The 23,692-nt window shown below is 40.8% G+C and overlaps 1 protein-coding gene across 30 annotated transcripts in view; it reads left to right on the top strand.

The window, feature by feature from the left end:
- LOC138738811 (rho GTPase-activating protein 6-like) overlaps positions 1–23,692 on the top strand; it is a 564,699-nt gene that overhangs the window by 522,148 nt on the left and 18,859 nt on the right. For 22 of the 30 annotated variants that reach the window (XM_069889781.1, XM_069889793.1, XM_069889790.1 and 19 more), the window contains 3 exons: positions 2,682–2,779; positions 5,644–5,906; positions 13,581–14,798. In XM_069889781.1, the coding sequence (XP_069745882.1) occupies positions 2,682–2,779; positions 5,644–5,906; positions 13,581–14,305 (1,086 nt within the window). In that variant the 3' untranslated portion in view covers positions 14,306–14,798. Of the gene's footprint in view, positions 1–2,681; positions 2,780–5,643; positions 5,907–7,979; positions 9,616–13,580; positions 14,799–14,837; positions 15,092–15,566; positions 16,537–16,562; positions 16,827–20,257; positions 20,310–23,692 lie in introns of those variants that run through there. The other 8 variants (XM_069889769.1, XM_069889798.1, XM_069889786.1 and 5 more) reach the window with 8 other exon arrangements.

Here is a 23,692-nt window from a genome sequence, read left to right as displayed (position 1 = left end):
CAACCAGGAGCAAAATTAATTGAATACAAAAGACCTACTCTACAAAAGGTTAATGCAATAACATTTGTAAAACTCATAGTTGCAATGTCGCATGCCAAGAACAGAAGGGTCCAAAATATGACATTGTATTGATGTGAAAAATATCAATGCTTGCTGTCCTTGCAATTGACAACAACCGCTGGCATCTCCATGTGTGTGTGAAGAGATGGGGAGATGGTGTCATGCACTCACCACATTCCTGATGCAATATCACAGAAGCAGTAAAAATAAATTGGTGGATAATGAAGGGCCATCATCTGAAATGCAAACTTTGTTTTTCTCTCTCCATTGATTTGTCTGATCCACCAAGTATTTCCAGCATTTTCTGTTTCTCCAAAATTAGTAATTTGATTCAAAGTTTAACCCCTCACATAGAATTTGTGTGCTGAGCCCCAATGTAGTAAATTCCAGAATCTGTCCACACAAGGTAGAACAAGTGCCATTTACAAGCAGTTCTTCTCATCTGTTTGAAGTACAATGTTGCCAATCTCACTGAGAATACCTGAGTACCTACTGAATATCCTCAATGAAATTGCAACGGTCAAGAAAGTGCAGTAGCACTTGTACTTCCTCGGAAATTTTGCATGAAACTTGCATTCCTTAATAACATCTACAGAGCTGCTTTTACTGCAGTGCTGCCGTTGGCGTAGACCTGCAGGCAGCGGAGACACAGCAATCCCTTATGGGGTTCAACTGCCCAGTCCGACTGCCTTCAGCTCTGTACAAGCTTTAAATACCTTTTAAAGGAACTGACTGTGGTTTATTTAAAATCCTGCAGCCGCAGGGTCTGGGCCCAGGATGACACCGCCTATAGTCTGCAGCAGCCATGAACAGTTGCAGACTTCAGGAAAGTAGAGGACTAGCACAGGGCACCAGAAAATGGGGGACCACTCCACATTTGAGAAGTAGAGGAGATGACCCACTAGATGGTGACCACGGTGGTGGACCAGTGAGCAGCTCTGAGGCTGAAGAGCACAAAGGCATTAGGCGGGTTGTTTGTGACTTGAGATGAGGAACCCATGCAGCTGTGGGCTGCTGGAGACTGGCTCAAGGCTGGCAGAAGGTATCAGAAATGAATTGTGAAAGGGTGCCAAGGGTGCTGTAGGCTTCAGGGTCGTGTCAGAGGTGTGCATCTGGACCTCAGGTTAGTGATCATTTGGACTGGAGTCTGTGTGGCTGCAGAGGCTGTGGGAGCACAGGAGGCGAATCCATGGAAACTGACTGACTGGAGACTCTCTCTTTTGCTTCTCTTTCTCTGATTGTAAGGGGTGCTTGGCAATTTCTGCTGATCGTGAATCACTAGGCTCTTTCATGCAGTGCAAAAGCCTGACCGTAAAGGTGGAGATTCTCCACCCTTACATCGGGAGACTTACCTCTATGAATGTGCTGTGGTCGGCTCCAAGGCGCTGACTGCAATCTTTCTCAGGGAAGGATAATCGGCAGAGTGCTGCGCTCCCCTGCCTCACATAAATGTATAGCTGCTGCAGCAGCTGGATAGAGGTGGGTGGTTGACGCAGTCAGCCAGCGACCCATCTTCCCTCTCTCTCACACCCACTCACCCTTCTCCCTCCATGACCCCCTCAGGGCAGGAGCGGTCAGCAGGGGCCATCAGGTCACAGGTAGCCAGTGGGGAGGCATCAGGGCAGAAGCGGCTGTAGCAAGGTCCATCAGGGCAGGGGCCATCATGGGGCGTCAGGTGTGGGCTGTGATAGCCCCACCGACTGCTCCAACACCTCAATGGGCCACTTTGGCCTTTGGGGGCTGCTGGTCAGTGGCTCAAAATGTGGCAGAGCAATGGCTGTTTTCCCTACCCATAATCCCTCACACAGCTGGAACTGTACTGGGAAACACAGAGCAGTTCCAGCTGCATGGAGGATTATGGGTAGGGAAGACGGCCATTGCTCTGTCATGTGTTTATGAAGGGTGTTGCTACGGCACCAATTGCCCCACCTGCATTGGCTCCAGAGGGCGCTATGAGGTGCCACTCAACATGAATGTGACGCAGGAGCAGCTTTTAGGGATGCTCCATGAAAGGTAAGTTCATGTTTTCCCTCTGCACTTATAGCCGGCCTGCAGGTGGAGGTCTGGTATGAAAGGGCCTCCTGACTGCTTTACGGTAGACTAAATAAAATTTTGTGGAATATCACATTTTCTGTTTTATTAATGACAATGACAATGTACCACCGAAAGCAATATGCGAACTGCTCCTCCCAGACAAGAAACTGCAGGATCTACGGGGATGGCGGGGGGTGTTTGTATTTTAAAATAAACGCTAAGGAATTGATTTTAGATAAAATTGAAAAGCAATTTGAAGAATATGTATATTTCCCTATTTTTATTTGACATTTTACATTTTATTTAATTAAAATTGTGGTTTTTGCTTCATGGTGTGATTTTGGTTAGAATCGTTCGTTTCCTGTGATGGGACAACAATGACATTGTAAGGGTCTGACATCAGATGAACAGGTGCTGGAAAAAGGTATTTCCTGCCAAAGATACAAGCTTTGAAAGTTCTTTCTCAACTGAATACAAATACAAAGAAAGGAGGTGTCATTACTCACTCCTTGTGTGGTGGAAATGTGCAGTGTCTCCTGGTGAATTAGGACCATTCAGTCTATAGCCTGATCTGCCTTGTTTTTCAGGTGCCCCCAGAGCTACAGAATGAGGTGCTGATGAGCTTGTTAGAGACAGATCCCGACGTTGTGGACTATTTGCTGCGGAGAAAAGCTTCACAATCATCGTGAGTAGTTCTTCCCATTGTGAGTTTGTTTCCTTCTGTGCTATCAGTAAGTTAGACATGAGCATGCACAGTCAAGATAGGAGCTCATCCTACATATATCCAACAGACCTCTAAAGAAAATATCAGGAGAAATTTCAGTGTGAAAAATGTAAACATCAGCATTCTGTTCTGATACATATAATATGGATAAAGTCTACAATATATAGTCTGATTTTAAAAATATAAAACAATTTTAATTTTGGCTGTTGAGCTGAAGACTGAATCAGCCACATATGTGGAAGTGAAGTGTGTTTCTTTTTTTTAATTATTTAAAATAATGAAGCACTTTTTGAATTGTGATTGCTGTGGCTAATACAATAGGCAGCAGTGAGATAATAATGTCCGTCACAGCCCCTCCTGGAGAGTATATCAGCATTAAACTTGTGGATCAAAAATGCTTTTAGGATATGGACCCTTCTGGCCAGTTTAACATTTACTGGCATTGACTGGTTGCTTTGTTGTGCCACCTCAGAGTGGCTGCGATACTTGGCTTGTGACAAAGGCAACTCAGAAGAGAGCAGCAAGTTTTCTTGGAATTATTACTTACAACCAGGTATGCAATGTTCAGTCGATCTTGCAGTTTTGTCCGGCAACAATCACTCCAACATAAAGTTGAAATTTTATTTGCCTTTTTATGTTCTGTGGTCTGACAAAGTAAATTTGACAAATTAGTGAGAAGCCGAAGTGGACTGGGGAAATCCTATTGTTGTTGTTGATTACCAGACAGCACCTAGATTCATAATAGGTGCAACTATTTATTGGAGCTGACTCATCCTATTGAATAATTCTGGATAGGAACCAAAATAAATGGAGTGAATGACACAAGTTTACCAGTCAGTTAAAGAAAGGCATTAAAAATGAATCAAACAGGCCAATCCACCCCCAAAACATTTGTTCTCTCCATTACTAGTGTGTAGTGGCTCCAGTATTTATTATTTACATAAAGCACAGTGTTACTTGGAAGAGCATTAAGTATGGGCCTAGCTGGCAATTCCAAGATTGCAAAAAAGGAACTAGCTAAGATGGATGAATAGTTGACACCTGTTGCTATGAAGTTAATGAAGGATGTTCATATAGTGTTTCTGGATAGCATAGCCCTCATTTGATCTGTGTAAAAATGGACTTTGAACTCCAATTACAGTATTTGTTGAATTATAAAAAAGTTGTCTCCTTGCTTGGTATGAATATTTAAAATGCTAGCGGGCAGAAATGTCACCTATTGTTGAGTGTTCACTTTTATGATTAACTTTATTGGATGATAAAATGTATATAATAAATTTCTACCAGTGGTTTAACAGGCCTGGCTTCCACCTCCGGGACCTGGGTGGAGATTTGGCTAGGAAGGGTGAACTGAAGTTTTCTGATCACAAGGATTGTATATATAAAAATCCATTCAGGCTTTTCTCAGTATGCAGGAGGAAAGGGGCCATAATTTTCCTCAGATTGTGTGCAAGCAGTTACAGTTAGTTTACAGTTGATGCAAAGCCAAAAGGCTTTTTCCTTGAACTTGTTCATCCTGCAGCAGCGAAGCTGAAACTTACTGTGCAGACACAAATGTGAAAACTGTGAAAGGTTTCCTGTTCTTCACGCTGCATTATCACATCCAGAAGAACTCCAGAAAGTATCAGTAAAAGAGAGACTTCGCATTTGCATGGCTCTTTTCCTATCAAAATGCTCCATAGCTATTGAAAGCAATTGTTTTGAACATATCCACTGGTGGAATATGGGCAGGCTTGGAAGGCAACATTCCAACCACAGAGCTACAGAATGGGGACTGATCAAGAGGAAAACTGTCTTTAGGTTAGGTGTTGAATAAGACACGAGAAGATTTCCACTGTAGTTGCCATGAACAAGATTGTACAGCTTTTGTATTGTCCTAAAGAAGACAAGAGGGGTCAAGGTTTTACTCTCCTTTTGTAATGGAGGAAATACCAGCCTGAATTATCTGCTAAAACAAGAAGTGAACTTGCAAACTTCTGGCAAAGAGGCAGAAGAGTCCATGCAGATGATTGATAACTTGGTTGGCTGTGTAACTACGTACATTAAAACTGACAGACGGTGAACACGCTGGGGAACCAGCAAAAGGCTCTGCAACTGTAGGATACACACAGGCTGTTAGCGGCTTGTGGGAGAGGAACCCACACAGGGTTGTGGGCTTTTGGCAAATTGAGGTCAAAAGACTCATGAGGACCAGGTATCGAGAGGATGCTCATGGTAAGGAGGGCTCCTGAAGGGGCCTGGGTGCTGACAGCTTCCTCATCATGTTGGAGGTTTGGATCTGGGCTCGGGTTGCCGAACTGGAGTCTCATGCAGCAACAGAGGCTGTGGGAGCACTGGAGGGGAATCCACAGGCACTCGATGACTCTGACTGCAAGGGGTGCTGGTCAGTGCTAATGATTAATCTTTGCCTTAAGGCAGACCAAAGGCAATTTTGTGTAATATTACTCAAAATTTCTGTTTTATTGTATGACAATAAGTAATATTTGTTTCTGTATCTGATACTCCACGATACAATTATTTGCACACTCCAATGTTTCAGCAGGTGACTTGCTTTATAATGCTTTCCATGCTCCCTGGTTTCCATGTTGCCTTGGAACTAAAGAGTTTCAAAAAAATTATGACAAAATTGTGCAACATCTTTTTTTTTTAAATACTTTAAAAAAAGTGTTATCTTAATAATAGGAATAACAGCTATTTCTTCAGCAGCTCTGTGGACTGAGTGTGCTGGTTTGTGCTTTGAGCTCTTGTTTGCTACAAGAGCTCAAAACATGAGAGTTCAAAGTGGTTTGGTGCAATTAGTAATTGGCTGTGATCATCTTTAACAGGAATCCAGATCTGTCGACGGCAGAGGTCCCCTATACTTTGGGAGGAAGACATTCATCTACTGACTCCAACAAGATCTCAAGTGGAGAAGTCTCACCCTATGATAATAATTCTCCAGTTCTCACAGACAGGCTGTTAGTACAAAGGTCAGATGACCTCAGCCCTGCTTCTGAAAAACTCTATAAAGTTCCTGAACAATATGCTTTAGTTGGACACTTGAAATCTAAATCTAGGGACAGCTCTCCTGTTTCATGCCCTGAAAAAGGTAAGGTTTATGCCACACGTACAGTTCCCACACTTTGAAACTCTTGTACAATAATAGTAACTTTAGAGATTGCAGAAAAATCATTTGTTTGTCTTGGAGTTTAGCACGGTGCTATCTCTTTTTGTCATGGTATCACCTTGCAACTGTGGCACTAATTATCTTGAGGAATCTGCATCTGTCAGAACAGGACAATGAAGCAATTTGTAGTCACACACACACATTATTTACAGTTATATGTGATAACAGCACATTATTACAACAAAATAATGTGGTTAATAATTTGAGCCAAGTAAGGATCAAATTACTTGAAGCTTAGAACAATGTATCATTATACAAAGAGCAGTAACATAAACCTAAAGTCAATGTACTGGAAACTGATTGATGGGACCATTTGCCTAAGTATACAGGCTGACATGTTCATCCTATGTGTCTTTCTTTCTTTGGCTTGGCTTCGCGGACGAAGATTTATGGAGGGGGTAAAAGTCCACGTCAGCTGCAGGCTCGTTTGTGGCTGACAAGTCCGATGCGGGACAGGCAGACACGGTTGCAGCGGCTGCAGGGGAAAATTGGTTGGTTGGGGTTGGGTGTTGGGTTTTTCCTCCTTTGCCTTTTGTCAGTGAGATGTGTATGTGTAGATCACTACAATATGCTCCTTTGCATCATCAAGGAAAACTTGGTAAATGGATTTTGAAAGCCAAAGCATCCCATGAAGTTAGATAATGTAATTGTCTCATGTGCTCCATAACCACTCCCATGTCAATGTAAGCAGGGTTGTGCTGCTTTCTACAGTTAGTGTGAGAAAATACCCTCCTTTGAATGTTGCATTAATCAGGAATCAGGCAGGTCTGGTGAAGAGATACTGCATTCATTAAAATAGAAGACTGGGGATTTGAATGAGAAAAGCAAATGCAGACTCATTGTCCCTATTTCCTTTGGTTAGTTTAGTATCTGTGCTGCTGGGCTTCACCGCTGTATTATTATGGGCAGGAGGATAATGAGGCAGTGGAGTGTAAAATTAAATATTCAGCATTCATCTCAATCTGAAAATTGTTTCAACTTTGGGGTTTCAACATTAAATTGAACATTGCCAGGTAATTTTTTTTGTTTGTATCAGAATGGGCCGATTCTGCTCCGTTTATTTATTATCTGTAATATTAACTCTATTGATACAATTATTTAGTAGAATGGGAATTATTTCCACAGGATCAATGTGCTTCAGTTAATATCAAATCTGAATCACTGGCAGGTAAACAAGAAAATCTGTAGATGCTTGTGATGTTACAATGAAGAAACTTGGGTTTTTTTTAAACAACTAGATTTATTAACTACACAAACAGCACTAATACAGAACACTCACAGACCAGACCTCATGTGGAGGCATCCATCTTGAATCTACCCAAGATGCAACAAACCCATCTCTGGCTCCTCCTAGTGGTAGCACTCTATCACTACACCCCCTTTCCTTGAGATGTTTAATCTAACATGACACATTAATGCCGCATTCTTTCAATTTAAAGTTCAACACAAACATGACATGAACATCAACAGCACAGACTTTTAAGTGTGCAGTTCTTTTTCTTTTAGAGATTGTCTGTCAAGTGCTTTGACAACTAGTGTGGATAGGAACATAGGAAGTAGGAACAGGAGTAGGCCAAAACTGGCCCATCGAGCCTTCTCCGCCATTCAATACGATCATGGCTGATCTAATTTATGACCTAACTCCACCTACCTGCCTTCTCCTCATATCCCCCAATTCCTCTATCATGTAAAAATGTATCTAACCGGATCTTAACATAGATGCATGTGTCGGCTCTGCTGATCCACTATTGTCCAGCACTGGTGGTGTTTCCTCTGTTGCTGTGCAAGCTGGATATTCTGCATCTGTCTGTTCCTGCAGTGACTCTTGCGTTTTCAGTGATTGATGAATGACAATTCTGCTTGGTCTGAGTAAAAGCCCATTGCCAACACTGAGCTCAGCTCTGATGTTGCAGTATGGCTAACATTCACCTCTAGGCCATTTTTCATTCAGATTCTTGATGACCTTCAGTAGAACTGTGTCCTTTTCTGTTTCAGCTGTGATCTGCTTGGATTTCATGTCAGATACGGGAAGATATTCAGTGACCAGATTCACATGGAGATTCACATCTGTCTCTGTGGAACTCTCATTGTGTGCTTCACTCCACATCGTTGCCCGGGATAATGCATCAGCGTACACAATAAGTTTCCCTTAAGTCATAACGTTGTCGTTTCAGTCTTTGGATTAACGGTGATATTTCACTGAGATTTTTCTTGATGATCGCTATTAATGGCTTGTGATCTGTCTCTTCCACGAATGTTGGTAGACCATCCACATAACATTGGAATTTCTTTTTTTTAAATTTTTTTTTAAATTTTTCGCACTATGAACCATACTGACCAAAATACACACAAACATTTCCCTCTTGAATATACACAGTGTCATTTTCTCCCCTTTTCCCCCTCCCTTCTCTCCCTCCCTCACCCCCCCTCCCCACCCACCCAACGCCCAACACACATGATACATTGAACCCATTAAACAATGTCATCACACAATGAAATTAAACAAGAAATTTGTGTCTACTAATTTTACATACTGGGTCAGTTCATTTCGTCTTCTTCTGTCATTTTAGGCGGTGGAGGTCTGCGGTAGGACTTCTCTATTGTATTCCATGTACGGTTCCCAAATTTGTTTGAATACTGTGATGTTATTTCTTAAATTATATGTTATTTTTTCCAATGGAATACATTTATTCATTTCTATGTACCATTGCTGTATTCTCAGGCTATCTTCTAATTTCCAGGTTGACATGATACATTTTTTTGCTACAGCTAAGGCTATCATAATAAATCTTTTTTGTGCTCCATCCAAATCGAGTCCAAGTTCTTTACTTCTTATATTACTTAGAAGAAAGATCTCTGGATTTTTTGGTATGTTGCTTTTTGTGATTTTATTTAATACCTGGTTTAGATCTTCCCAAAACTTTTCCACTTTCTCACATGCCCAAATTGAATGTACTGTTGTTCCCGTTTCCTTCTTACAGCGAAAACATCTGTCTGATACTGTTGGGTCCCATTTATTTAACTTTTGGGGCGTGGTGTATAGCCTGTGTAACCAATTATATTGTATCATGCGTAATCTCGTGTTTAACATTGGAATTTCTTGAGTCCAAAGACCAGACTGAGAAGCTCTTTCTCGATCTGTGCACATCAACATTCAGATGTTATCATCGTCCTGGCCTCCAATCTTCTCCCACAGCCTGAAGTAGTATGGCACCTATTCCATCATTTCAAGAGTCCGTAGATAATTTTATCCTTCTGGATGCGTCAAAGAATGTCAAAAGACTGGTTCTGTAGTTAAAATGGTCTTCAGTCATCCCCAATATTCCTCATTGTTGTCTGTCCACTTAAATTCACATTTGTCCTGAAACAATTTGCTTAAGTACCAGTGGTGTATCTTAGTCAAATGGCTCCCTAGGTCTGCCACTGACATCGGCGATTCCCCCATTTAATAAAAAATGCACACACACCACCACCAACACACAAAGGTTGTGGATACAGGTTGTGACTCTATGAAGTAACATATTTAGCTAAGATTTTATTTTGTACTTTGAACTACTTTGTTCAGTTTGTTCCATCAATGAGTATTTCTTATTTTTGTGATGCAATGTTTAAATAAATTAATAACAATAACACCCATCAATTCACAGATTATTTATTCGGCGAGTGGCTGTGGCAGGCTATCGGCAGGGCTGTCAGCAGGTGGCCGGGGTGGGCTGTCAGTTGGCAGCCAGAGTGGACTGTCACCAGGTGCTGCTTGCTGGCTGGATCAGCCTCGAACTGGCCTGATGAGATGCTGGCCAGGAGCGGCGCTCTGGGGCACTCAAGTTAGCCCCAGCAGTACAGCACTGCACCCCTGAAAGGAGATTAATTATTGGGCTAGGGACTTGGATATTGAGGGGGTTAGGCAAGGACATTGGTTCCTTCCTGCAAGTGGCACCCCTTCTCTCTGCCCTAACTGCCATATCCTAGATACACCTATGTTAGGTACATTGTTTCGGAAGACAGGCTTGGTGTGAATTTACCAATGAAATTGATCATTCCCAGCACTCTCAATATGCTCTTTTTGTCACTGGGTCTGGGCATCTCTAAAATTACTTTCACCTTGCTCTTGTCTGGTTCTACGCCTGCTTCTGACAGTTTATCTCCCAGAAAGGTGATTCCTTCACACCAAACTCACATTTTTCTCTGTTTAGCTTTAATCCATACTTCTGGATGTGTTGAGGCACTTTTTTTTTTTCATTTCCCTCTTTCCCTCCCTCCCTTCCCTCCCTCCTTCACCTCCCTTCCCCAACGTTCATATGTGTTGAGGCCCTTTGATGAGCCTCTCGTTGTGTTGTTCTTGTGTGAATCCCCCATAGGATCATGTCATCCATGTACACACGTACTCTATTTATGCCTTCTATGATGCTTTCCATTGTCCTGTGGAACACTTTCGGAGCTTAGGAAATTCTTAAAGACATCCTCAGACAGGAGTATCGACCAAACGGTGTATTAAATGTACAGTATTTTGTGCTGTCATCATGCAGTTTTATTTGCCAGAAGCCCTGGAAAACTTAGTGAAAAACTTTGCTCCGGCCATCTCACATGTAAGTTCATCCCTGGTTGGAATCGGATAATGTTCCCTCTTTATATTAGGATTCAGGTCTTCTGGCTCCATGCACACACATGGGTCACCGTTCTTCTTTTTGACACACACCATTGAATTCACCCATTCTGTGGGCTCCTCCACTTTCTTTATGACCCCTAGTGATGTCATTCAGTCGAGTTCCTGCTTGAGCTTTTCTTTTAGGGCCGCTGGAACTTGCCTCGGGGCATGCACTACTGGCTGTGTCCTCCTTTAACTGTATCTTATAGGTGAATGGTAGAACTCCAATCCCCTTGAAGATTTCGAGAAATTGATCCATTATTTTCTCTATGCTGTTCTGTTCATTATCACTGTTAATGTGGTACACCCTATTGACTAGGTTTAAGTTTTCATATGCTTTGTCACCAAACAGTGAATTATGCCCATCTGGGACTACTGCGAACCTGAGGTGGTGCTCTTTATCTTTAACTTTCACCTTATGTTTATGTGTACCTTTCGTCCATTGTGGACTTGGAGCTGTACAGGATTTGCATGGATGTATGACTTTATCTTCATTGCCCTGATGTTGTGCTCACAGATCAAGTTGACCTTTGCCCTGTGTCCAGCTTGAAAATAATTTTTGTTCCATATGCATGCTCGACTCTGTTCATGCTTGGCTGTTCAATGTCTGTTGGTTTATAATCTTCCTGCACTAGCATGCCAGTGAAAATGTATCACTGAGGGCAATTTCTTCTATAGTGAGTACACTTTCACTTCTGTTTTGTTCCCCTTTGGAAAAAGATTGCTTTGCATAGTGATTCTGTCCTTTGCACTTTTCCTTAGGCTGAGCATTGTTTTGGTGTATGTAGAGTGCCACATTGTTTCCACTTGAATGTCTCTCCACCTTTTTGTTGTTTCCTATATCTCATTTTTTTTTATGTGTGTGGACACACACAGTGGCTGCGGCTATGCCTTAGTTTTCACTGGCTTTTGCACTCTCTCTGAACTTTTCCGCATGCTGCAGAGCTAATTCACTGGCATGGTATATCTTCATAGCTCCAGCTAAGGTAAGCTCTGTCTCTCAAAGCAACATCTCTCGCGCTTTCTTATCCATAATCCCAAACACAATTTGATCACGGATCATTGAATCTTGCAGCGGGTCTGAAATTGTATGTTCTTGCTTTTACTTTTGTCTGTTAAAAAGTATCAAAGCTCTCTCCCTGCAGCTATCTGCATGAGCGAAACACATACCTCTCGAAGGTTTCATTTCTCTTGGTGAATAGTGTTCATCAAACATCTCAATAACCTTGTTGAATTTGCTCTGGTCTTCTGCCTTGGCAAAAATAAATGTGTTGAAAACCTCTAGTGCTTGAGGTCCCTCCATGGTAAGTAGCAGAGCAATCTTCCGTGTGTCCGGTTCGCTATCGATTCCAATGGCTTGCAGATACAGCATAAATCTTTGTTTAAACAGCCTCCACTCGTGGTCAACATTTCCAGTCCATTTTACAGTGTCAGGAGCTTTTTCTCTGCTGATTATCGACTTACTCACTATGCACACTGTGATGTTTCTTTCACTCCTGTGCACAGCAGCACACTCCTGGTGTTTATTCCACTCCTGGTACCATGTGATATTTCTTTTATTGCAACTAGATTTATTAACTATACAAATAGCACTAAGACAGAACCAGACCTCATGTGGAGGCATCCATCTTTAATCTACCCAAGATACAACAAACTCTTCTCTGATTCCTCCTTGTGGTAGTCCTCTATCACTACAATGCTGGGGTCCAGTGCAGTGCAAAAATGTGCTGGAGAAACTGGGTAGGTCAGGCAGTTGACATTTGGGGTATGAGTTACTTTCTATGATACTGCGTAACCTGTGAATTTCTCCAGCACTTTTGTAATCTGAATCAATGGCAACCTGATTTTAAAATAAAATACTGGGGGGGGGAGGGGGAGGGGAGAAGGAGTAATCAGGCAAACTGAGATAAAAAAGATAACTTTTTAGTGTCAAGCCACTTCTCACCTATTGCAAATGAGATCAATTGTATAGCTCCTTAATAGGGCCACGATGGGGAAAATCACCTCCTTTACTGCATTGGAGACATTAAATGCAGATGCTGTTATCTGGAACAAAAACAAATTGCTTGAGGAAATCAGTGAGTCAAGTAACAACTATGGAGGCAAAAGGCCTGTTTTGCACCAGGCCCTACATCATGACCTATAGTGTCATTCATCCCTCTGCTTTCACAGAGGCTGCCTGACCCTCTGACCTCCCACAGGAGTTTGTTTTTTGCTATTATTCTGTGGTCTTCCATCCTTTGCCTGGAGTATTGGGGGCTTTTGGTGGAGAACTGCTTTCACAGAGAGCTACCGAGATTGGCCTGTGTAAAGATTAGATTGGCTTCTACAACTAGTGAGCTGGGCCTTGTTCATTTTGCAGTGCTGATTGGCATTCTTGATTATTGGCACTGAATTTTTAAGTAATGACCATTTTGTGTGCCATTAGAGAAAAGTCATAACTTGCATCTGTTATGTTCCACAGATATTTGTTAGATACGTGAGTTAATTGTGCAGTCATGCACAGCCAGCTTGGCAGCGTCCATTGTGTACCTCTGTGGAGAGAAATAACAGTCCAAGTATTTTAAGGCACACTGATTAAGCATCCCATAGAGATTGCAAACAATTGAAACAGTGCTGAGACAGCTTGGATGACATTTTAAATCTTACATACTGGACTGCAGTGCAATATTTTACATAGATTTGCCTGGCACCTTTTCTTTTGGAGCTACATCTTTGTCCTGTTGAAACAAAAATACATGCTGATGTTATTAATTCTGGCCCTATTGATTTTATTAACAAATCAATAAAATATAAATCCATTTCAAAAAATGTAAGACACAAATATTGCAGAATTTGCTCAATGCAATTTCCCTTCAAAACTCTTTTTGGAATTTCTTCAAGTACAATGGCTTTGAAAGGTTGTCATATGAACTAAAGTTCTAATGACTGTCTCATCCTTTCTTTCCTAGGTTTATATGATGATATTTACCAAAGCAGTCCATTACAACAAAGACAATGTTCTTTGTCACAGGGGAACCTTGCAGTGGACTGGCCTGTGCCACAGGTCTCTTCCACGTTGTCTCTAGACAATTCGAAGCAGCCTGTGCGAAGAACCCAAACAACTGCAGGGGCACCCGAATGCAGGGCTCATCCTCCTGTGAGCCGTGTCTGCAGTAGTCCTCAAGTGGCAGCAAGTAAGAAGAATATTCAGCTCAGCCTCGAATCACTGGGCCACAGGCGTGACCAGCATTCCACAGGAAGTGCAGAGGAGATTCAGAAAACCTCAGAAACCTCTTTCTTACACAAGAAACCATGGCTGACTTGTTTCAAGCATGGGGACGTCAATCGCAATGAGACTCGCCCCCCTCCCCCCTACCCCAGTGCGCTGAGGCAAAGTTATTCCAGTAACTCTGTTGTACATCAAGAACAAGCTTTGACAAAACTTCACAAAACTCAGCAAAGCTCAGCTCCGCCTGCAGAGATGGAGGCGACGTTGTTTGAACAGCCAGCAGCCAAACCCAAAGGGCAGGACTTGGTTTCTACCAACAATGAGAAGGATACATGGGCCAATCGGTCAGACAAGGAGAACAGCTTAACAGAGCCTGACTGGGTGGAATGGCAAAGGGAACGGTGGCAAATCTGGGAGCTCCTATCCACGGAAAATGCAGATTCCCTACCAGAAACTCTTGTATGATAGTGTGGAACTGTTTGTAAGCAAAGTCTTTTTAGATGACATTTAATTTTTTAAGATCAAAATTCATCCTATCATATACACAAAACATATTTTTTATATTTGTGTGATATTTTAACTTACTTTTACTTTTCAGGTGTAAAACTACACAATGTTTAATATTCGTATAAAAACTAATGTGTCTGTCAGCACCTAAAACACAAGCATAGGACAATACATTTGAATGTTGCTGTATGCATAAACTATACATGAAATATATAAATATCTATTCTGTGTTTTATTTTCCATTGATTTGTATTTATACATACATGCTTGGATCATTGTATGTCTGTAGGTAATTATGTTCAGAGCCACATTTGGGTGGGGAGGAATGGTGGTTAGATTATCAGCAAAGTGTCCCGGTTGTGTACCAACTGATATTTCTGTTGGTTTATTCCAATTAATAAGTGATCAGAAGCAATTTTTGTCACTTGAATAAATGAAATGACCACTGCAATATCAATGTTTTGACAATTATTGTCAATTTTCTCTTTAGAATACAGGTTGAACCTCTTTAATCTGGTGACGTTGGGACCTGGCCATTGCCGGACCACAGAAAATGCAGGAAAACAGAAATTGACACCAAAGGAAACACCCTATGTAAACATATCAAAGGTAGAAGAAAGCTTGAAACAGGAAATAATACTGTGGGGCGGCATGGTTAGTGTAGCGGTTAGCACAACGCCTTTAATGCACCAGCGATCAGGACTGGGGTTCGAGTCCAGCTCGGTCTGTAAGGAGTTTGTACAGGTATGCACCGCTTAACTTGCACAATACATTCTGTGAAATTGCAATGTGGACTTTGTGTGAACACCATATTATATACTTAGCAAAGCTTTATGGGATACTGTAGTGTACCTTTAAAATTTTTATTTATAAGTAGGGATCAGTGTGGGGACTGACACAGGGCTATGGGGAGAGAGTGGGGCAGTGGGATCAGTGCGGGGACTGACACAGGGCTATGGGGAGAGAGTGGGGTAGTGGGATCAGTGTGGGGACTGACACAGGGCTATGGGGAGAGAATGGGGCAGTGGGATCAGTGCGGGGACTGACACGGTTGAGGGGAGAGAGCGGGGCAGTGGAATTAGTTGGGACTGATACAAGGCTGTGGAAAAAGAGCGGGGCAGTGAGATTAGTGTCGATATACAGTATACAATTTCCTATAGCTAGCGATCGCTTTTTCTAAAATGCTGCGGACTTGTTTGTGGTAACTGAATAATTACAGGACAATGGATGCATACATAGTCGGACATTAAGCAGCGCATACCTAAACGTGCTGGACCATGGGAATTGCCGGACCACACAGTTCCAGAGAAGAGAGGTACAACCTGTACCACATTTTTTTGGGGCTAAATATGAAAACCTCAAACACCAATGTTTACTCCCTTAAATAAATAACGTAGTCGCTATTTCATTAGTTTCAAAGCAGATTTTCCAAGCAACTTCCCTTCTCTATAAAGAATGTTTCCCCATCTCATAGTGACTCCTGTTTTCAATACATGTTCAGTGAAGGACTGATTATATTGTAAGACAGTCTGACTCCAGTCCATTGAAACACAAATATTCTTGCCAGGCAGCAATTGAAAGTTTATATATATTTTTTTAAATGGGAAAATAACAAGCATTTTTTCATGTATTCAAAAGAAGGATTTGCATATAATGTATCTTTTAAAACAAGACTGTAAGTCATGTTCATGCAATTCCATATGTTTTATTTTCAGAAAAAAACTGTTTATTTTATAATATGATATTTTAACTACTTAAAAACTGGGTACCACATGGGCACCTTTCTATTGATCTTCTACCAATCAGAGGTGAATACATAGATTATACAGAAACAGTTGTGATCTATCAACTGAGATTGTCTTTCAGGTAAATATGACTGTTCCTAAGCTTTACAGTGCCATAAAGATTAAATTAAAAAGAATATAAAAAAGACAGATTGATTCCTTGGTGTTACTGGGTTTTAAGCATCACTGCAGATTATTGGTGTGAAATATGTCAGGGTTGGAATGCAAATAGGTAATGGGATATCAGTGGTTCTTTTAAGACCCCTGTCCATCTTTTTACTATCAAAACTACTTCCATTGTGCCTGAAATAATATATATCAAGTACCTCATGTATAAGAAGAGGCGTGTTGTATGTTACAACATTTGTAAATATGGTTTGAGGTTAAATGGCTGACTAATCATTTGGTTTTGGCTCTACATTCTCATTCAGATTTGAACAAGGTGGAAGATGTGGCCTTCATTCATTGCTTTACCTCTGTTGTCCAGCTCTGAGAAACTACCATTACCTGAACAAGTTTTTTTTTAACCAAAAATACACTTTATTCACAATAAATTATTAACAAAAGTAAAGCCATTCAAAGTCTCTTCCCATCTTAATTTTGTATCCATACATATCCATCACTATACATTGAATCATTCATTTCTACTTACACCATTGCCACTACCGTGGCACCTTGTCATTCTCCAACGCCACCAGCTCCCCCCCCCCACCACCACCACGTGCTCTGTTGTTTGAGGGCCTTAGTCTCAGCGCCTCAATGTCTGGTAACTGAAGGACTCTAGACTGTGGTCCTTCTCTGCAGTGCCCTTGTTTTGGCTGTGCCAAGCTCCTCACCCTCAGTACGTACTCCTACAACCTGGAATGTGTCAGTCAGCATGTATCTCAGCACATGGAGATGTCTAACAGGTTTGAGGTGGAGCAAAGTGCATCTTTCACCAAGTTGATGGTCTTCCAGCAGTTCTGGATGTCGGTGTACAGAAGTATAGCCTTCACTTCTATAATAGTCTCAAAGAGGGCTCCCTTTCTCCTCATCTATCATTTTATATGTGCATGCATATCATGTTCCATCCATCATCCCCTTCAGTCTGATGAGTACATCTGGGTTGCTTGGTCTTCCAATGGATTAATAACCTCCTACAACTTAATATTTGGAGTAAAAATATAAGAAATTCAATTCCTATTTTTAACCTTTGTTCATTTTCACAGACTCTCCATCTACACTTCCTCTGCATTCACTGGAATGAAAAGCCACCTTCCTCTTATTTTTCAGACTGGTTTAAAAAAAAATCCTCTCCTGCTGTAATTGCAAACTCTGGCATTCAGATCAAACTGAAACAAACTTCAAGTCCCATATACCATCCCTCCTGACAACATTTATTTGCACGCCTATGTCATTGCTTGTTTATGCCAGTCTCTGTTGGAGGCCCTTTTTATCAGCAACAAAAATCTTGCTCATGGCTGTGGACTTAAACTTGCCCAAATGAGCTCCACAGCAGAGGAAGAACATTTAATTCTGCATTGGAAATTAAGTTGCATTGAAGTTGTTGGAATTAAGTTTCATAAACTTTGTAGAATGTGCAGCCACAACTATATAATATGTTTAGCATTCCTGACCAAGGATGAATTTCTCTAGAGTCGTCAGCCCAGCAAGTGTCAGCAATACAAAAGGATTCATCTTAGTAATCAATAGAAGTGGGGATTGAAGAGAAAGTATTTGTAGGAGTTTGGGGAGAGGTTGCATTGTGATTTGGAAAAGATAATGCGAGGAACTAAGTTTCAGAGGCATGACTGTCAAAACCTGCTCTGCATTTCCGTTGAGACACGACTCCATGTCTACAGTTTATTTAGTAAGGATTACCTAAATCTGGCATAACAGGCCAAATTTTTAATCAAAAGGCTAACATAATCTTGGCATTTATTTGATGAGGTATTGAATACAAAAAGGAGAAATTTATTAAATTATCTGGAGTTTTACATTGCCCATTCTGGAACATTGTTTTGGACCAGAAGAAGACATGGTCTTGGAGATGGGTGAAATGTGGACTGAAGATAAGCTACATAAATAATTTGTATTCCATTAAATTTAGATGTCTGAAGAATGATCTCCAGGTTTAAAATAATGAAGACATTTAAAAAATAGACTGGTAGATTTTTGTGAGATAATGTAGATTTGTTAAATAAGAATAATTTAGGGGTAAGACATCATTGGTAGAATGTTACTGAGAGACTAATGTGAAGATTCAATACTGGGTTATATCTGAACAAACAACAAGTTGGGACATTTAAACTTCAAAATTCTTAAAAGACCAAACCATCTCCAATTTGCTTACTGTATATTTCAGTATATAAGTCAACCTTCAGATAAGTGGGGTCCCCATTTTCCAGACTCACTTTTTTGGTTTTATTATATATCGGGTGTACAAGCCAACCCCCTCCTTCCAAAAATCGCCTTAACTGAGCTGTTGGGTCTTGCCGGAAGGTGGTTGTTATCATGGAACCTCCAGCAAAATGATGAAAGTACGAAGTGAACTTTAAGTTAAAAGTAATAGAAGAAGCAAAAATTCCAGCAACTGAGCGAAAAAATACCAAAGAAATAATGTTCGATGAGAAGAGGACTCCTTTGTTGGCCAGAGTTGAAAAGTCACGTCACAGAATGGGTATGTGAACAGAGGGAAGATTGCTACAGATTCATGAGAAATAAAATCAGAACATTTGCACTGAAGTAGGCAAAGTCGCACCCAGAATGCAGTAAAGATTTTAAAGGTGCAGTGGGCTGGTGCAACCATTTCATGAACAGGAAAAATTTAGTATTACAACAAAAAAACAAAAATTGCTCAAAAATTAACAAAAGATCTTGAGCATAATGTATGTTTTCACCAGTTTATTATACATCACCAGCAGAAACGCCAGTTTGCATTGTCAAATATCAGAAACATGGACGAAACCCCCATGAATTTTGACATGATGAGCTATAAAACAATGGAATGTAAAGGTGTGAAAACTGCAAACCATGAAAGGACCGAGTTTACTGTGGTGTTATCGTGTATGGCCAATGGGACGAAGTTAAGACCCATAATAATCTTCAAGCACAAACTTAAACCTAAAATAACATTCCCAGCAGGTATTTTTGAACATTTTCATGCAAAAGGATGGATGGATAAAAGTGGTGTAAAACTATGACAATGTGTGAAACAAGGGGCCAGACAGTGTATGCAAGAAACGGAGTTTGTTGGTCTGGGATAAGTTTTGCAGCCACTTAGCACTAAATCTACTTTCACTGCTGATATCCCAAGTGGCTTGACTTTTATATTGCAACTGCCTAGATGTCTGCTTGAACAAGCCATTTAAAGATCATGTGTTTGAAGAATGGAATACTTGGATGACGAGTGCAAAAAAAATCCTTTACAAAAGGTGGGCCAATGCGTGATGCATCACTTGATGTGCTGTGTAACTTTGTGCTCAAATCATGGGATAAAATGAAAGTAGAGACCATAATAAAACCATTTAAAAAGTGTGTTGTCCAGTGCAATAGATGGTATGGAGGATGATTTATTGTAGGACACTGATGACGAAGCAGAAACCAACTCACCAGATTCAGACTGGGACCTGTGTAAATAGTGAGACTCTGAATGCGCTTGCTGATGAGGTCTTTGCCTCAGACGATGATAATGACTTTGTAGGATTTTAGATGTGTTTTTTTTCCAATAAAAAATTCTTTCTAATGTACTGATATCTTGAAAATTTGTGTAGGTTGGGTTCTTCAAGGGTCATCTTGTATGGCAAATCTAAGTCGAGTGTGTTTTTTTTTGGTTGAATTTAAGGTCTAATTTTTGTAATGGTGTATAAGTCGATCCCTTATTTTTGAGTGCATTTTGAGTGATTTAAGACTCGACAGTCTAGCAAAGGTCTAAAAAAATAATTGTTGATATTTTGGATAGAAATACTTCATTAAGACTCAGAGTACATAGGGAGATAGCTTAATGACGACAGGGTGAGACTTGGCCCAGTAAAGGATTTAACCAGAATAGGTTGAGGTGGGCATCTAACAAATTCTCAGGAAACAGATTAGATATTTACACATATTAATGTGGCTGGATACCTCTGATTTAAACTGCTTTTTCCAGATCTTAAGAAACCTGGCAACTGAAGGGAAGTGAAGACTGCTCTTAGAAGAAGGTAAATTGCTTTAACTCACTGTTTATAGGTCAAAAGAAATAGGGAGAGCTTCACATTAGTCCTTTAACTGTTTGTGGATTGCCATCCCGCTCTTCCCATCAGGTATATTTATATAGCATTTTTAAAAATGGTAATATTTCACGAGAAGAAGAACCTTCAAACAAAATGTGGAATGAATCCAAATATTCTAGGTGTTAGGTAGGATGTTGGCCTTCAGTATAGATATATCTGGAAATGACAGGTTAAGAGCAGGATTAGGGTGCAGGTGAGAAAGGCTGTAGAAGTGGAAATAGGAGCCCAGAAATTCTTTGGAATAGAAATATGGAGAAACAACAGAGTAGGTTATCCTCTTAGTCCTAAATATCTGACCCACCATCCTGAGACTGACCTGCTTGGAACACCCAGCCACAGGTAACTAGTTTGTCAAGCACTCTTAGATTTCTGTGTGGTGAATTCTGAAAGGTGCATTAATGGGTGCTGTGCCGTTGGCCAACGAATGTTTGCTGTTGCAACATTATTTTGCACATTAATCCCTGTGTAATTTTCGCAAAGTTGCACATTCAATGGCCATTCTTCCACTTGCTCTACAATGGGAAGGCTGGCGGAAAAAAACTAGCAGATTACTGATCAAAGTAACAGGTTAGCTGAGCAAAGGGTGGGGTGTGGGTTAGGGGAGTGAAGTATTGGCAGGATGCAATGGTCATGGCTGGATTGAAACTGGCTGTTGTGGTTGTCAATAGTGTTCAGTTCAAGAGGCTGGTTTAAAGGGCAAAAAGTAAACCTGCTATGATGGGTTAGTTTTTCAAAAATATATATAAATCTGAACAATTTTCAAAGACGTAACACAGTACATTCACAGGATGCCATTCATGTCCAACTCAGATTATTTACAAGATTTACAATTTATCAAGATCAATTTTTCCTTCCTCCAAGGGTCTCCACATGGGTTCCAGCCTCTCAGTGGGCAATGCCATGAAGTCCTTGAACTGGGACATATCTCCATTGGGCTACTGCAGTCATTGTACCCTCTCAGCACTTTGTCTTGCCCTTTGGAGTATACCAGTGTGTGGCACATGGCCATGAACGACTCCTTGCACCAGCAAGATTCGGCAGACCAAAAGACCACTCTCATTAGGTTAATGATCCTCTGGCAGCAGTCGGCATTTGTTAGCAATCCACAGTAGCCTGTGTTACGCCATTGGGATAAACCTTGACATTGACCACTGCATTTTATCCCAGAAGATGAACAGATAGTTTCTGGTATGGACCTCACAGGCTGTAGCTCATTATAGTAAACCAAACTTCCTTTGAAAAGGCCTAATTTTATAGGAGTTAACCCCTGGATCAACACTCATTAATAAAACGAATGAATGTGTCATCCGTAGTTGCTTAGCTCCATTGCAGCCACTGAACATTTCACCCAATGTTGCACTGGCACACTATGTTCAGAGAAATCTGGAGGAAAATCGCAGACATGCTGATTTAGTTTTGGCTTGTGATCAATTCATCTGGGAAATTTGCCTGCATGAGCACAAACCCCTACGCATTAGCACAATGCCTTTACAGTGCAGCAATCGGGACTGGGGTACAAATCCCACGCTGTCTTTAAGGAGTTTGTTTGTACTGGTGGGTATTGTGGAGGAGATGCTCTTACCAATCCTCATTGATTGTGGCCTGGAGGTGGGGAAATCCAATTACATAGTTGGGTGTTGGGTCCTAGGTTTTGCAGTTATGCTGATCAATTTTGAGGGGATGATGGGGTTAAATGCCGAACTGTAGTCGATAAAGAGCATCTTGATGTGTGGATCAAATGGCTGAATTCCTGAACTCAGGAGGATTTCCCATGGCATGAAGGAATCATTTGACCTAGGTGTCAATTGGAGGTGCCCTGGTAAAACTGAAGTCAGTGGCATTAAGTTGGATGGAGTCAAACTTTGCACAAAAGTTGTGATGGTTGATCATTAAGAGAGAATCTAACCACCTACCCAGGGCACTCAATGACTTAGAATCACTCAGTCTCTCACCACTGATGCCCAAGAGGTCGCAATTGACTAGAAATTCAACTGGACCAGCCACCTTACTACACTAACCATAATATAGTCTGATGCCACAAAGAAACTGTCTACACGATTGTACTGCACTTTTTTCCTTGTACTATTGTAATTGAATATTTATCATCTTTTTATTTTAATGTATACTTTTTTTGTATATCTGCTTGTTTACAATGTATATGACAATAAATTTGGTACTCATTACACATAATGAGTATTACAGTGTGGTACGGTTAGTGTGACAGTTAGTGCAATGCTATTACAGTGTCAGCTATCGGAAACAGGGTTCAAATCCTCTGCTGTCTGTGAGGAGATGGTATGTTTTCCCCATGACTGAGTGGGTTTTCACTGGAGGCTCTGGTTTCCTCCCATCATTCAAAACCTACTAGGGGTTGTAGGTCATTTGTGTGTAATTGAGCAGCATAAGCTTGTGGGCTTGACAGATATTACACTCTGTTGTATGTCTAAATTTTATAAAAATGTTGTGCTGTGTAGTAGAATTATTAATGAAATGTTAGTCTTGTTTATAGAATGGGTAAAAAGGTGCTCACTGTCAACTTTAAGTTGGCTGCCTTCTTGTGATTTCATTATTGTGTTTCCTGCAGTTACCGGGTCTTGTGATCTAGTTTTTTTTTTGTGAGGTAGAATTGGAACATATTGATGCAAAAGTTGAATAAGATGTACATAGTATCTGAGGTTCACCAGTTGATAGTGCAACATGTCTCCTGGAGCAGGATTTTTATTGTTGAAGAGCCTTGACTAAGAACCACTGCTGCCAAGTTAAAAGAATGCACCTCACTCCCTATATCAGAAGGTGTCGGCTGAATGGTAGTATGGAGACATGTACATGCAGTGAATATTAACTCAATATTCAGTGCTTGGACTGTTTGCATGGGGACTAATCTAAAATTGTCCCTTCCAAGATGTGTCCGATATAGATAACACGGATCAGTTTGAGTCAAACCTATATATTTATTACTCTTGTGAACAGCAATTTTGTGACAACTAACTCCCCAATCTCCCATTCACCAGCAGAGGGTGCTAATGCATTGCTCAATAGCCTCACAAAACTGCTTTTTCGATTTGTTATAGTACAGTATATCAAAGCAATCACTCCTTTATTCATTTGTAGAATGGCAGCAAAAATACACTGCTCTGTCAGAAGAGAAATATTTTAAGAACAAATGTGCAATTCCAAACATTTAAATGAATAACTATAGAAATAAACTTAACATTATTCAGAAATTCCAATGGTTTGGCATCTGGCTCAGTGTGCTGATTCCCATGCTCAACACACTGAGTCCTGATTCATATTCTCCTTTTAAAGCATCA

Source organism: Narcine bancroftii, chromosome 7 (assembly GCF_036971445.1).
Source record: "Narcine bancroftii isolate sNarBan1 chromosome 7, sNarBan1.hap1, whole genome shotgun sequence".
In the NCBI taxonomy this organism is placed as follows: Eukaryota; Metazoa; Chordata; class Chondrichthyes; order Torpediniformes; family Narcinidae; genus Narcine; species Narcine bancroftii.
The sequence above is the reverse complement of the archived record's forward strand: the minus strand, read 5'-3'. Positions and strand labels throughout refer to the sequence as shown.